Here is a 16,958-nt window from a genome sequence, read left to right as displayed (position 1 = left end):
GAGCTACCTGCCAGAGAGCAGCAGGTAAGCGCATAGCCCCTCCTGATAGCCCTCAATGTCTACGTGTATTTAAAATTGAGAGGTGGGCAATGACGCCAGGGGTGAGGTGTACACCCTGATGGTCTTTTTGGAGTCCGTGTAGCGTGCCCACCCCCAATGTCCTATATGTGTTATGAGAGTGTGAGTAATGTGAGTGACTAAGTTGTGAGATAAAATTGAGGCACAGGCAGCCAGAAGGGGACAGAGGGGGGGATGTCTCCCCTGCACCCTGGTGACACACCTTTACCCCAAGGCCCTGCATGTGTGGATGATTGTGGTGGACTGACTTCCTGTCGGACAGGAAGCAGCATGTGAGGCTGGGAAAGAATGTCTCAGACTCCCGGACCATCAGCACCGGCTCCCCTCAGGGCTGTGTTCTTTCTCCTCTGCTCTTCTCCCTGTACACCAACTGCTGCACCTCCACCCACCAGTCTGTCAAGCTAATCAAGTTTGCAGATGACACCACCGTTATTGGACTCATCTCGGACGGGGATGAGTCTGCCTACAGGAGGGAGGTTGAACGTCTGGTGTCCTGGTGCAGCCACAACAACCTGGTGCTGAATGCCCAGAAGACAGTGGAGATTATTGTGGACTTCAGGAAGCACACAGCTCCACTCCCCCCCATCATCCTGTCTGACACCCTCATCACCTCTGTGGACTCATTCCACTTCCTGGGTACCACCATCACCCAGGACCTGAAGTGGGAGCCCACCATCACCTCCGTCATTAAGAAAGCCCAGCAGAGGATGTACTTCCTGAGGCAGCTGAAGAAATTCAACCTGCCAACACGGACGATGATGCAATTCTACACTGCAATCATCGAGTCCATCCTCACCTCCATCACCGTGTGGTACGCTGGAGCCACTATCAGGGACAAACAGAGACTGCAGCGTGTTGTGCGCTCTGCTGAGAAGGTGATTGGCTGCAGACTCCCATCTCTGCAGGACCTGTACACCTCCAGGACACTGGGGCGTGCAGCTCGGATCTCAGCTGACCCTTCTCACCCTGGACACAGTCTGTTTGACCTGCTCCCCTCAGGCAGGAGGCTCCGGTCCATTCGCACCAGAACCTCTCGCCATAAGAACAGTTTCTTCCCCTCTGCTGTTGGACACATGAACAATAACCGTATGACTGTTCCCACCACTAACACATGACCCTACGCTGTGTTCACTGTATCATTCCATGTTTGGCACTGATCACCACCTGCACTCATGTATATATCATGTACATATTTATCTACTTAGCACTTTTAATTCTTATTCTTCTTTTTATATTTTTATGACAGTATGTTTGCACTGAAGCACCGCAGCAATTTCCTAATGTTGTAAACCTGCTCAACATTTGGCAATAAACCCCTTTCTGATTCTGATTCTGATTCTGATTCTGGAGCGGGAAGAGGGAGGAAGCTGGAGATGGGGAGGGAAGGAAGGGAGGGGCAAGTGACCCCTCCCTGGGGCCAGCTCCCCCGCTGACCCCAGTAGGCACCCCCATACTCCGCAACCCACCACGGAAAGGGGGCCCAGACCCATCCGGACCGGGGCCCAGAAGCAGCAGCGCCGCTCGGCCCCACAGAGCCCGCAACAGCCCACCTGACCTCACCACAGAGAAAACTGCACCCCGTCATCCACTCATCTTCCAAACTACACAAGACAATAGACGCCCAGGCTGAGATCTTCCTCCACCTCTCCTGTATCTCCCCCTCCTGCAGAGTGAGTTCCTGAAGGGAGGAGACCTCCTGCAAGATGTAACAGCCTCCCCCACCAGTTGGAGAGCCCCCCAGGTGGCTCGATGCACCGGCGGCACCCTGCGCCAGGGCCAGGCCCCCATACACCCACCCGCCCACAACCCCAGCAACATACCAACCAGGACCCAAGCCCCTGACACTAATGTAATCTATTAGATAATTTCTATATTGGTCAGAATTAAGATTATTTTTATTTTTCCAGTTCATGAGGACTGTTTTCTTGGCTATGCATAGGGCAGTAAAAACCATATGGGCTATATTCTTATCTGTAGTGACATTATCTAAGCTGCCCAAAAAACACACTAAGGGGGAAGTTGGAATGTTACATTTCAGACACTTTGATAAGTCTTCACATATCTCGCGCCAAAACTTCAGAACGGGTGGACAGAACCAAAGAGTGTGAATATAATTGTCCGGTGTATTGGTTTCACAGTGTGAGCAGTTGTTGGTAGACGTATAACCCATCTTGAACATCTGATGACCTGTATAGATTAGAGATTAGATGAAACTTTATTAATCCCTCGGGTGGGTTCCTCTGGGAAATTCAGTTTCCAGTAGCAAAGCACCGAAAGAAGTTGCATGTTACAGATACATTAAGGGGAATGAGAGTAAGGATATAAGCATAAATACACCATTTATACACATATAAATATATATGCACATATATGGATACAGAATATACAATATGGATAAATAGGATTGCTCATTTGAGTGAGTATATTGCACAGTGATTATTGCACAGTCAAATATAAGAAAGAGACAAAAAACAAATATTGCAAATATTGCACCGTGTAGAAAAGCCCCTACAACTCAGTTGTTCCCACCCTCCCTTGTCCCCTGTTTCTCCTCCCTCTCCCCTCCAGAGAGGAGTTAAACAGTCTGATAGCGTGTGGGACAAAGGAGGTTTTAAGTCTGTTTGTTTTTGACTTTAGGAGAAGCAGCTTGTCGCTGAATAGGCTCCTCTGATTGTTTACGACCGTGTGCAGAGGATGCCCGGCATTGTTCATAATGTCCATCAGTTTCTTTAAGGTCCTCTTCTCTGCCACTGTCACCAGAGTGTCCAGCATCATGCCGACCACAGAGCCAGCCTTCCTGATTAGTTTCTCCAGTCTGGATGAGTCCCTCTTTGCTGTGCTGCTCCCCCAACACACCACGCCATAGAAAAGGACTCCTGCGACCACTGACTGGTAAAACATCCTCAGGAGCTTCCTGCAGATGTTAAAAGACCTCAGCCTCCTGAGGAAGTACAGTCGGCTTTGGCCTTTTTTATACAGGTTCTGTGTGTTGCATGACCAGTCCAGTTTGTTGTCCACCCACAGCCCAAGGTACTTGTATGTGTTGACCACCTCCACCTCCTCTCCCTCTATCTGAACTGGCAGTGGACCTGGTCTGGACCTCCCGAAATCCACAACCAGTTCCTTGGTCTTTGAAGTGTTGAGTTGCAGGTGGTTTGTGTGACTCCATGTGACAAAGTTCCTCACCAGACTTCTGTACTCCTCTTCCTGATCATCCCAGATACACCCCATGATGGCTGTGTCGTCTGCAAACTTCTGAATGTGGCATAATTCAGAGTTATAGCAGAAGTCAGAGGTGTACAGGGTGAAGAGAAGAGGGGACAGCACAGTTCCCTGTGGTGCTCCTGTGCTGCTGACCACAGTGTCCGACGTGATGTCCTTCAGCCTGACGTACTGTGGTCTGTCAGTGAGGTAGTTGGAGATCCAAGCCACCAGGCAGGGGTCCACCTGCATCCTGTTTAGTTTCTCCTGGAGCAGACAGGGCCGGATTGTATTAAAGGCACTGGAAAAGTCAAGAAACAGGATCCTGACCGTGCCTTTTCCCTTGTCCAGGTGTGAGTGGGCTCTGTGTAGGAGGTACAGGATGGCATCATCCACACCGACATCTGCCTTGTAGGCGAACTGTAGTGGGTCCTGGGCCTGTTGTACCTGTGGTCGGAGGAGGTTGAGGAAGAGCCACTCGTATAGTGCACTCTATGTAGTATTTTGTATTGAATTAATTGAAGACTGGGATTTCTAATTAGATGAAAGTTTTTTAAGCAAATCTGAGACCAGAAGTTTTGGTCTAAGTTAACTGATAAATCCGCTTCCCATTTTGCAATAGGAAGTGATATGGATTCATCTGTTTTAGAAAGCATTCTGTATATTTTGGATAGTAATTTGGGGGTTTTAAGAGTAAGAAATTGAACCACACTTGGTGGTGTTTGTAGTTCAACTTGACCCGGTTTAAATTTCTTTTTTACTATGGATTTAATTTGTTGATATTCTAAAAATCTTTTCTGGTTGATCCCATATTGTGTAACTAGTCTGTCAAATGAAATAAATTCTGTTCCTTCTAGTATATGTTCTAAATATTTGATTCCTTTACCACTCCAATCTGAAAAGTTTATCATATTATTGTTTTGTAATATGTCAGGGTTGTTCCAGATAGGTGTACGTTTGCATGGGATTAATGAAGACTCAATCAATTTTAGAAACTCCCACCATGCTGTTAGAGAAGAGCTGATGCTGATGCTTTTGAAGCATTCATGTCGTTGGATGTTTGAGCTGATAAACAAAAAATAATTTCCCCCAGGGATCAATAAAGTATTCTGATTCTGATTCTGATAAATGGTAGATCTGAAATCTCTAGATTATTGCAAAGTGCTTGTTCTACATCTAGCCAAGGTTCATCTAAGAGGGTGTGTTTTAGCCATCCTGAGATAAACTGAAGCCTGTTGGCTAAGAAGTAGTGCTGAAAGTTAGGTAGTTCTAATCCTCCTCTATCCTTGGTCTTTTGCAGTGTTTTTAAGCTTATACATGGGGGTTTATTTTTCCAAAGGAATTTGGACATACATGAATCTAGAGATCTGAACCAATCATGTGGCGGTTTAGTTGGGATCATTGAGAATAAATAATTTATTTTTGGTAAAACCATAATTTTTATAGCGGCAACCCTTCCCATGAGTGATATGGGTAGACATTTCCACCTAGCCAGATCACCTTCTACTTTCTTTAAAAGTGGGATATGGTTTAATTTAGTTAAATCTGCAAGCTTGGGAGAATTAATACCTAAATATTTTATATTTCCCGATTGCAGTGGTGTAGAAGAGGAATTATGGAAGGAGCAATTAATTGGAAGGACTGTAGATTTTGACCAGTTAATTGAGTAATCTGATATTCTTGCAAAAGAGTTTATCAATTCAATCACCCCAGAGATATTGTTTTGTGAACTTTGGAGAAAGAGTAACACATCATCCGCATAAAGGCTGATTTTATGTTCCACGTTCTTGCATTTTATGCCCTTAATTACTGAATTCTGTCTAATTGCTGCTGCTAGTGGTTCAATAAAAATTGCAAACAGTGAAGGGGAGAGTGGGCATCCCTGCCTGGTGCCCCTCAAGAGACAGAAGCTGGAGGATGTCTGGTCATTTGTTCTGACACAAGCTGTTGGGGAATTATATAATATTTTTAACCAGTTAATGAAATAGGAGCCAAAACATAATTTGTGTAAAGTTGCAAATAGAAATTTCAGTTAACTCTGTCAAACGCCTTTTCTGCATCTAAAGAAAATATTGTAGTTTCAAGGTTTTTATTGTATGAGTAGTCTATCAAATTAAGTAATCTACGTGTATTTGTTGATGAGTGCCTATCTTTTATGAAACTAGTTTGGTCAGGATGAATTAAGAGGGGGATTGTTTTCTCTAATCTCTTTGAGAGAGCTTTGCAGATTATTTTAAGGTCTACATTTATAAGGGATATTGGACGATAGCTTGAGGTATATGCAGGGTCTTTGCCTGGTTTTAGCAGAAGATTAATGTTTGCAGAATTCATATTTGATGTAAGTCTGCCCTTTTCTTTGATTTCCAACAACGCTCTGTAGAAAACTGGTGCTAGAATCGACCAGAATTCTTTGTAGAATTCTGCAGGAAAGCCGTCTGGACCTGAAGCCTTATTATTGGGCATACTTATCAGGGCTTCCTGGAGTTCACCTGATGTCAGTGGCGAATCCAGTGCCATTGCTTGAGTGTCTAATAATTTTGGAAGAGTTATGTTGTCCAAAAACTGATCAATTTCCTTTTTAGAAGGGTTTATTTGTGGTGAATAGAACGTTTTATAGAAATCCCGGAAAATGTTGTTTATTTGTTTCGGTTCATATATTGTGTTTCCAGACCGGATTTATTACCATGTTCATAATTTTGTAAGCGTAGTCTTTGTACTAAGAATTTTTTTTTTTAAATCAATTATCTCATTTAATTCTAGTTTTGTTTTGCGTATTTTGTTCAATGTTTCCTGATCTTGGTGGGACGCGTAGGCTTCTTCTAGTGATTTGATGTTTTTTTTCTAATTCCTGAATATTTTTGTTTTTCTTTTTTCTTTTTATGTGATAAGAAAGAAATTATTTTACCTCTCATCACATCTTTCCCTGCTTCCCATAGAACAGAATCTGATGTTCCGGGAGTGTCATTATATTCTAAATATGAAGTCCACTCTTTTATTAAACATTTAATAAAGTCTTCATCTTTAAGTAGTGATGTATTAAATCTCCAGTTTTTACTTGGCGTAGTATTATTCTTGTGCATTAGTGTTAACGATACAGGAGCATGATTGCTGACAGCTATAGTGTGAATCTCAGTGTCTGAAATGTCGCTCAGCAGTGAGCTGCTGACCAAAAAATAATCCAGACGAGAGTAAGAGTGATGAACATGCGAGAAAAAAGTATATTCCTTACTGGTGCGGTGAAGGGAGCGCTATGCATCGCAAAGACCAAAGTCGCTCATATACTGTTTGATTATATTTGTGGACTGCCAATTACGCTGAGTTCCTGCTGTGTTGAGCCTATCCATTTCGTCATTTAGTCCAAGGTTGAGGTTGCCTCCAAGAACAATTGTGCCATCTAAGTGTTCAGAGAGTGCACTGAAAAAAAACGTGAAAGAATGAGGGATCATTAACATTTGGACCATATACACTTGCAATACATAGCTTTTTATCAAGTATAGATAATTTAATGATTAAGAATCTGCCCTCTGGATATATAACTGTATCGACACAGTTATATATCAAGGTGTTTTACAAACTGCCTGAAAAGCTTTCAGTTGATCCAAAATGCTGCATTGCGGGTACTGACAGGGGCCTCTCCTTTTGATCTCCCTGTTAAATCCTGAATCAAGTTAACATTTTAATATCTAAAATGTCTCAAATATTCAGGCCACTTCATAAGTTAAAGACCTCATAGTAGCATATTATTTTATAGGATCTGTATAGTCTCTCTAACTACAGGCTTAAAATGCAAGTACACTTGTGTGACGTTAAAAACAATTTGCATAATAGTTTGGAACACGGTATAAACTTTATGGATTGGTCACTTGGTACAGCAAAAACATCATCATAATCACTGCTTGTAGTGGTCGCAAGACATCGCGAAGGGGACCAGATGGAAAAAAACAACCACACGAGCCTCCATTTGTTTTTCAAAGCTTGCAATATGTTCCTTTTACATGTACAGAGGTTTTAACATGCTCACCAGCAACACATCTAGAAATGACCACACCAATAACTCTAAAACCCCTCCTTAAGTAGATGCCGGTCATACCACCTTTCATAAAATTTAGAAGATTTTAGCGCGACACAGCACAGCTACAAAAACCTATACAGTGAAATACTGCAGTTCTAACACACTCTGATTAAAAACACACCCTAACTAAACAATATACAAACCAACTAAATCAAATCAAACTGAACTTCAAAACAAAAGCATATCAAAATTAAACTTCCTGTCAGACATATGGGTGCGTGCTTTACCTTAGTGAGGGAGATGCTTCCCAGCACCTTCACACTGCTACACAACTTGAGCCAACTTTTTATACCTGCTGTTGCTTTATAAACCTAACTTCAATTGAATGGGTGAAAAAAATAGGGGTCATTAGCTCTTTAAAAAATGGCCAAACAATGACAAACCTTCAGTGATGTGTTCACAGATGGATTGTTGTTTTGTGTCTGCAGTCTGTCAGGCTGTCTGATCACAGAGGAAGGCTGTACTTCTCTGGCCTCAGCTCTGAGCGCCAACCCCTCATATCTGAGAGAGCTGGACCTGAGCTACAATCATCCAGGTGACTCAGGAATGAAGCTGCTGTCTGCTGGACTGAAGGATCCATGCTGGAGACTGGACACTCTCAGGTATGGAGAAAATGTCTGATAGAGGAGGAAGAGTTGGAGTTTCCAGTGTCCTTTACTCGCTGTTTGTTTCATGCATTAGTGTTGCTAAATAATAAATAGATATTAATGTAAAGGATCTCCCAGGAGTTGTTTTTCTGGAAAAGTGATGAAAACTCCCTTTTGGTCAACATTTTTCACGGTTTGAGTTATAGGGCTACTTAATTATACATATACTCAATTAAATTCACAATAAACACAGATTGTTTGCCTGCAAGGTTCTACCACAATTCGCTTAAACCCTTTAAGACCGGTCAGAGTGGGAATGCTCCGTTTTGCGTAACTATTTTTAAATGCTTTTTTTTTTTGCATATGAAACCGGAGGAGTTGGACTTACATCTTATGCATTCAGCTTGTCCTAGGTCACTGTTTCCATCCACATATAGCTTTGCAAAACTTGCATAACAAGCACTTGCAGAAACAAAAACACAATTTTCCAGAAACGCGCTTTGCCGATCTGATCAGCTTTTCACTGCACTTCCTATGTTTGAATAGACGTCAGAGCGAACTATCGCATGTCTGCCATTACCTGCCTGACGTACAATTAAAGTGAAGTGAAGTGACGTAATTTTCGTATATATAAATTGGTGTACCTCAACAATAAAACTATGAAGAGACTCAAATTCAATTTCCTGTGGTTGGAAACTATTTTGTGCAACTTATTTGTATTTATAGTTTTGAGGGATAAACCTCTGACATTTCTCTAACTAGAAATATATGTAAAAAAAAAAAATGATGTTAATTTTTTTGTAGTTTATTGCACTTTTTTTTGGAAATTTATGTAGTTACTATGGATTTAATCCATACATATTATTAAAATTTGGGCTCTAACTGTTGTATTGATGTATAGCTCCCAAAAATGGCACTACAGCATGTAAAAATATAAAGATAAGCGCTGGTGGACTTGGTTCTATGGTAGGTCTTAAAGTGTTAAGAATACTTTTCTAATGACTTATCGTTTATCAATCAATCAATCAATCAGTCTTTATTTATAAAGCACTTTTCATACAAAAAATGTAGCACAAAGTGCTTTACATAGTTAAAAGCAGCCCACCCCCCCCCCCCCAACTCACTCCCCACACTCTCATTAACATAAATGATGTGAATACACACATATTCCCCCCCCCCCACACACACACACACGCACACTTAAAGAGTAAAAATTGGGCTGGCTTCGCATGAGCCAAGTGAGGAAACACTATAACAGGGAGCCGTCTGCACCGGGAGCCGGTAGATCAAGCTAGGCTAACAGCCTCCAGTCCTTGTATTATAGTCTTAGGCCTGTGACTGTACAGATATTAATGGGATTTGATTCAGGTTGAAAGGGAAGAAAATGCCATGGTCCTGGGTAGGGATGGGTATTGATAAGATTTTCACGATTCCGATTCCATTTTTGATTCTGTTTAACGATTCGATTCTTTATCGATTCTCTTATCGATTCTTTTTTAAAAACGGAGAACACTAAGGTCGATTAGCTTAGAACTTTGTTTTATATCTTCTCTTTGAACAAGATAGAAATTTACAAGTAACATGGCCTTACAAACCCAGCAGTGAGATCTTAAGAGATCCAGCCTATGACTCTTCAATGGGGTGTCACAGGGTCCCCAGGAAAAAAAAATGTAAATGTAAAATAATAAAATAAATATTCTTCTGTAGCAATTACACAAGAATATCCAGTAATGTCCCTGACTACAATTAAACACATTCACTTACCGAAAATCGGGGGCATCTGCTGTGGCAAATGGGTGCAAGCCTTTTACCACAAACTTAGTCTCTATTCGGTGACATTCGTCTATCCTGGCCTGAAAGGAGACGCTACCGGTAGACTGCAGCAAGAACTGCCAGCATCAGAGCCAGACAGACTCTGTCTGTCTCTCTCATCATGGTCACCTAAATGCACAGTAATGTCAGGTTTTGTAATAAGACAGATCGCGCTAACATAATAATCACTGTTAGTTGATTATTTACCTGCCGCATTAACGGAAGAGGACGTGCAAACGTTACCGCTGCTGCTGGGTTGAGATTCACGAGTCCGGAGCGGAATTAAAAACACGACATTCATTTAAGATCATCGCGTGTTTTGTGAGCAAATGCTTTTGCATATTCGCAGTGTTTCCTCCCTTAAATGAACTATCTACTTTTCAAGTACTGCAAGTTGCCCTGTTGTCATCCGTTCTCATAAAGTATAACCAAACTTTTGAGCGTTTGAGCCTCCGTGTTTCCTGCCAGTTAAATGACGCTCCGCAACGTGGTGATGTCATTCGGGGCGACTGGAATTGATAAGGGAATCGTTTGCAAAAATGGCAAACGATCCCAAGGAATTGAAACAGTGGGAACCGGTTCTCAACAAGAACCGGTTTTCGATACCCATCCCTAGTCCTGGGTCAATTTGACCCAGCGCTTTGTGTTTCTTTGAAGTTCATTTTTGTGTCTTCTGTTTATTCTGATTTTGTATTAGTTTAGGGTTGAACCTGAAGTTTAGTGTTTTATCAGCCCTACCTGTGTCTGTCCTCGGTGCTCTGTTCATGTCCCCGTGTATTGTTGTAAATCAGTCTGTGTGTTTCCTCCTTTACTTTGAAGGCTCGTGTTCTGGATTTCCTGTTCTATTCTGAAGGTCTGTGTCTGTTGTCATTGTGTTCAGCTTGTGTCCTCCAGTCATCATGTGTATTCAGATCAGCTGTTCTTCCCTCCTGTGTGCGATTACCCGATTACCTTGTGTGTGTGTGTGTATATATAGTGGGTGTCGGTCTGTGTTCGTTGTCGGCTCGTCTGCGTTCATCTGTGTATCTCTGCGTTTTTCGTATCCTCCGTCAGTCTGCGTCTCTCTGCCTTTCACCCTGTGCCCTGAGGATTTCTAGTTGGTCTTTAGTTTTACCAGTTTAGGTTTCCGTTAGTATGTCTCATGATTTGTTGTCTGTTCCTGCCACTGTCACCTGTAAATAAACTCTCACTCATATCATTAGTCGGCTGCCTGCATTTTGGGTCCTCCTTTCATTCCAAAACACTACTGCTGCCCCAGCCATGACAGAAAAATAGTTTTTTGGAATTCATATTCATTTAAATATCGCTCCAAAGACAGGATGTCTGATTTTGTTAAATATCTATTACCTTGACTCCTTGTTTCCATCTCTGGTGATAGATATTGCATATATCTCTGTATTTTTAACAGAGCAGTATTTTGGAAAAAAATTTTTTTTTCCTCAAATCAAATCAAATCAAATCAAATCAAATCACTTTTATTGTCACATCGCATGTGCAGGCACACTGGCACAGCACATGCGAGTGAAATTCTTGTGTGCGAGCCCCACAAGCAACAGAGATGTGCAAACACAACAACACAAACCAGCAAATACAAGAATGGCTACATCTGAAACTAATAAATATATGTACAATATATAATAGCATTTCTGGATGTGTATACTAAATATTATCCTACGTGTGTGTGTGTGTGTGTGTGTGTGTGTGTGTGTGTGTGTGTGTGTATACACATTTTACAAATTAAATAGTAAAAAAAATAATAAATAAAATATATAAAAATATACAGAGTTGAATATGTGCAAAACAGTGGCATTTATATACAGTGTGGAGTGCATAATGTGTAAGTTCCAGTAGTGAAGCTGAGGTGTCTATGAAGTGTTCAGCAGTCTGATGGCCTGATGGAAGAAGCTGTCTCTCAGTCTGCTGGTACGGGACCGGATGCTGCAGAACCTCCTTCCTGATGGAAGCAGTCTGAACAGTTTATGGCTGGGGTGACTGGAGTCCTTGATGATCCTCCCCGCTTTCCTCAGGCACCGCTTCCTGTAGATGTCTTGGAGGGAGGGAAGCTCACCTCCAATTATCCGTTCAGAGCACCGCACTACTCGCTGGAGAGCTTTGCAGTTGTAGGCGGTGCTGTTGCCATACCAGGTGGTGATGCATCCAGTGAGGATGCTCTCAATGGCACAGTGATAGAAGGTCCTGAGGATGCGGGGGCTCATGCCGAATCTTTTCAGTCTCCTGAGAAAGAAGAGGCGCTGCTGCGCCTTCTTCACTGTTTTGTTTGTGTGTACTGACCACATAAGATCCTCAGCCAGATGTACTCCAAGGAACCGGAAGCTGCTCACTCTCTCCACAGCAGCGCCGTTGATGGTGATGGGGGTGTGTACTTCTCTGCACCTCCGGAAGTCCACTATCAACTCCTTTGTCTTTGCGACGTTGAGGGTGAGATGGTTGTCTTGACACCAGTGGGTCAGGGCGCTGACCTCCTCCCTGTAAGCCGTCTCATCACCGTTGGTGATAAGACCCACCACTGTAGTGTCGTCCGCAAACTTCACAATGATGTTGGAGTTGTTAGTGGCTGTGCAGTCATAGGTGTAGAGTGAGTACAGGAGAGGGCTCAGTACACACCCCTGTGGAGCACCAGTGTTCAGTGTGACGGGGGATGAGGTGATGCTGCCCAGTCTGACCACTTGGCGTCTGTCAGACAGGAAGCTAAGGATCCAGCTGCAGAGGGAGCTGCTCAGTCCTAGATCCTGCAGTTTCCTGTCCAGCTTCGAGGGAACGATGGTATTGAATGCTGAGCTGTAATCTACAAACAGCATTCTCACATACGTGTCTCTCTTCTCCAGGTGTGACAGGGCAGTATGTAGTGTCAGGGCTATGGCATCATCAGTGGACCTGTTGTGGCGGTATGCAAACTGTAGAGGGTCCAGTGAGTCGGGTAGTGCAGAGCGGATGAAGTCCCTGACCAGCTTCTCGAAGCATTTGCTCACGATGGGGGTCAGGGCTACAGGTCGCCAGTCGTTTAGTGAGGAGATGGTGGAGGATTTGGGTACAGGGACGATGGTGGCCATTTTGAAGCAGGCTGGGACTACAGACAGAGAGAGGGAAAGGTTGAAGATGTGTGTGAACACTCCAGCCAGCTGAGCCGCGCATGACTTGAGGACGCGGCCGGGAATCCCGTCCGGACCAGTAGCTTTGCGCGCGTTCACCTTCCTGAAGCACCTCCGCACATCCTCCTCAGACACAGTGTGCGCGCTGACGTCATCCGCGGTGCGCCCACTGTCCGGTCTCATGGTGTTCGCTGTGTCGAATCTGGCGTAGAATACGTTTAGATCCTCACACAGAGAGGCCGTGGTCTGCGGTGTGCTGGTTTTCCCTCTAAAGTCTGTGATCGTGTTTAGTCCCTGCCACATCCTCTGACCCTGTTTCAGATTGAATTAGAAAACTGTTAGCCTAGCTTTATTGAAAGAAAACAAATCATTATGTTATTATCAGAGCTGTCGTAGAAGCTGACAACTACAGGGAGATGTTTTCTGTACATTCAAAGGCAAGCAGCCCTGAACAAATTCATTTTTGTATTGTATTTTTGGAGAGCGCGTTAAACCTTCTTATTATTATTGATTGCCTTGAGTGTTATTAAGTTTTGTTTAGTAATATAGTTTTATGCCCCCTTGCGTGTGTCAGTATGACTTGTGTTTCTTGTTTGTGTGTCTCATGTCGTCAAGTTCTTGAGATGTCTGCGTCCTGTCGTACCTCCTGTTTATTTTGAAAGTCTTGTTTCTATATACTTAGTTTACACTTCCCCTATGGTGTCATTATGTTTATTGTTTTCAGCTGTTCCCCATATGATTCAATTCCTATGATCATCCCTTGTGTTTATTTAGTGTGTGTGTTTCCGTGCAGTCGCCGTCAGATTATCTGTTGTGCTACCCCCATGTCATGCCAGTGTTTTGCATAGTTGTGCTCGGGGCATGTTTGTGTTTCAAGTCTTGGTTTTTACCTTGTGTGTACGTGTCAGGATTGGTAGCTTTTTGAATTGTTACTGGATGGTATTGCTGCTGTTGGATGTTCTCAGATGAAGGATTTGGATTAAGGATTACAGACTTCTGTCTAATCTGTCATCTGTTAACACGTCCAGAATTTACTCATTTATTGGTGGATAATCTACTAACATGTTTTAATGCGCAAGTTCATGTGATTTCTGTGTGCTGATAACATCTAGTCTGTTCTCTATGGAAATAAAATTTCTGGAGAAGTTGTGGTGGGATTGCTACTACTGCCGGACTCAGTCTGTGGCTTGCTACTGATAATAAAAAGTTGGAGGTAAACAGGTCGGCTAAAAAAGCTGACAGGAGATGGCTCATAAACAAGTGAGCCGCCACTTATTAGGTCATAGGCAGAGTTTGCAAAAGTACAGACATTCTGTACTTAAGTAGAAGTACTGATACTGGTATTAAAAATACTGCAGTAAAAGTTAAATTTCTTTACTCAAGTAAAAGTCAAAAAGTACAGGCTCTGAAATGTACTCAAAGTAAGAAGTTAAAAGTAACTCGTTTCTACCTCCTATTTTTGGTCAAAACTCACTGAACCTGGTTCTATATTAATATAATAAGTAGATGGGAATACAAACTTTAGTCTCATTTTAATTCTAATTGTACTCAGCTTGAAACAGAAGAAAAAGAAGGAAAATAAAAAATACATTTCTAATTCCTGTTGCTACATTGTAGAGGGTGATGTTGCCTCTAAACAAATAAATAAATAAAGTAAAAATACATGAAAATTGTAATTCCACCTCTCAACATAGGTGTACTGTACCTGAGATAGTGGCCACTATAGCTGTGTCACAATCCAGCGACCGCACACTTCATAGTGTGCATTTGGAGACTGATTACATCACAGCGATGCGATGAAGGGTGTCCCAATACGCAGTGTACTCCAAATGCGGTCGACAAATGCAGCCTTCATTCCCCCAAATTTGAAAGTAGGAGAAAAAATATCAGTATTTTCAGTGACTGTTATTTTTTCTTATTACAACAACAAAGGCAATATATATATACATATATATATATATATATATATATCCAAAGGTCCGTCATCCTATTCATGTAGCCCCTTCCGCCGGGGGGCTACATGAATAGGATATTGTATGTATATATATATATATATATATATATATATATATATATATTGGCAGCACGGTGGTTAGCACTGTTGCCGCACAGCAATAAGGTCCTGAGTTCAATTCCATTCCCATTTCCCAATCTTGGCGGAGCTGCCTTTCGCTGCTACTTACTCCATCGGCCGGAAATTGAATCTTACTCCAACTGGAATCTTTACTGAAGTTCAATATTTGACACAGAATTTAAGCTCACTGCTTTAATATATCATAATAATCTGACAATAAATATAATATTGGCAATATTATATTTACATTACCAAAGTGAGATGACTTTAGTCTCATGATCAACATTAACTAATTGTTATTTACTAACTATTCTTAAAATGACTGTCCAGTACAGAAATGAAATCTCTGGTCTCAGTCTCAGATACTCAACTAATCAAAGTGATGTCATAAAGACAATAAACCAACAAAAAACATTTTTTCTCCTTCATTTCTGTCAAACAATGCTGTATGAAATGTTTCTTGCGGTTAGTATCATGGTTGGTAGGCAACCTTAGCAGCGAGATGAAGGTCAGACCATCCCATTTCACAAGCCTCTCACTTACGCCCTTCTCGCACTTTGGAGTACTTTCCCCACGCTTCGTAGTGCGGGCACTACGAAGCGTGTGATCGCTGAATTGGGACACAGCTTGTGTATCAAAAAAATTGTCAGCCATGTTGAATGTGTGTTTCCAAGAGGAGAAAAACAGCTGGCAGCAAAGGCAGGGAGGTCTCCTTTCCAGCTAAACAGAAGAGGAATATAAAGATAATGAAGGTGACAGTTTGTATAAGTCATATTTCATTCAATACAAAATGGTGCACCGACAGATGCAGGATCAGTCCAAATTATCAGAGGTTTGATCCATGTATGGATTGAAGTGTATTTGTGAAAATGTTGGACGGTTCCTTTATCAGTGTCTAACAGTGTGTGTGTGAGAGCCATGTAATGTCCATGTGTGCATGCTGACTGTGCTGCTCTGACCCCCCTCCTCCTTTCAGGGTGGAGCCTGCTGGAGTCCGACAGTTGAGACGACATCTGAGGAAGTGTAAGTGTGTTTTTAATGGGATTCATGAAAACAAAGCAGCACACATTCAACCATCTTCATCATGTCAGGAGTCATCATCAAAGTGTCAATCAATGAACAGATGATGGATCAATAACTGCAGCTGGATTGTGTTTGTTCTCTCCATCAGATTCCTGTCAACTCACAATCGACACAAACACAGTGAACACAAAGCTCCAACTGTCTGACAACAACAGGAAGGTGACACATGTGGAGGAGGTTCAGTCATATCCTGATCATCCAGACAGATTTGATGTTTATGGTCAGCTGCTGTGTAGAAATGGTCTGACTGGTCGCTGTTACTGGGAGGTCGAGTGGAGAGGAGACATTGAGATATCAGTGAGTTACAGAAGAATCAGAAGGAAAGGACGCAGTGATGACTGTTGGTTTGGACGGAATAATCAGTCTTGGAGTCTGTACTGCTCTGATGATGGTTACTCTGCCATCCACAATAAAAGCTACACAACCATAATCTCCACCTCCCCCTCTGTCTCTAACAGAGCAGCAGTGTATGTGGACTGTCCTGCTGGTACTCTGTCCTTCTACAGAGTCTCCTCTGACACTCTGATCCAACTCCACACCTTCAAAACCACATTCACTGAAGCTCTTTATCCTGGGTTTAGATTCTTGTTTCCTGGTTCCTCAGTGTGTCTGTGCCGAGTTGAGTGTTAGAGAAACACTCTAACAGGAGGACACTCAGAAAGACGTTTTCAGATTCATGGATTCAATCAGTTGATGTTTTAAACTAGTGGTGGGCGGATCGATCCAAATATCGAGTATATCGATACCAAGTTGGCATCGGTATCAGACAGTGTTGGGAAGGTTACTTTTAAAATGTATTCCATTACAGATTACAGAATACATGCCCCCAAATTTATTCTGTAACGTACTCCATTACGTTACTCAATGACAGTAACGTATTCTGAATACTTTGGATTACTTAACATATTATCATGCTTTTTACAACTACGTGAATGTACTAT

General features: G+C 42.4%; 1 protein-coding gene across 1 annotated transcript in view; it reads left to right on the top strand.

The window, feature by feature from the left end:
* The window catches only part of LOC120738623 (protein NLRC3-like), a gene marked incomplete at its 5' end in the record, with an annotated part of 36,997 nt that extends 20,039 nt beyond the window's left edge, over positions 1–16,958 (top strand). Inside the window, 2 exons of the mRNA XM_040039973.1 lie at positions 15,911–15,957; positions 16,106–16,958. Of these exons, the coding sequence (XP_039895907.1) occupies positions 15,911–15,957; positions 16,106–16,647 (589 nt within the window). The remainder of the gene's footprint in view (positions 1–15,910; positions 15,958–16,105) is intronic.

This window comes from Simochromis diagramma, unplaced genomic scaffold (genome assembly GCF_900408965.1).
Source record: "Simochromis diagramma unplaced genomic scaffold, fSimDia1.1 OVJJ01000026.1, whole genome shotgun sequence".
In the NCBI taxonomy this organism is placed as follows: domain Eukaryota; kingdom Metazoa; phylum Chordata; class Actinopteri; order Cichliformes; family Cichlidae; genus Simochromis; species Simochromis diagramma.
This window is presented reverse-complemented; position numbering and strand designations above follow the sequence as displayed.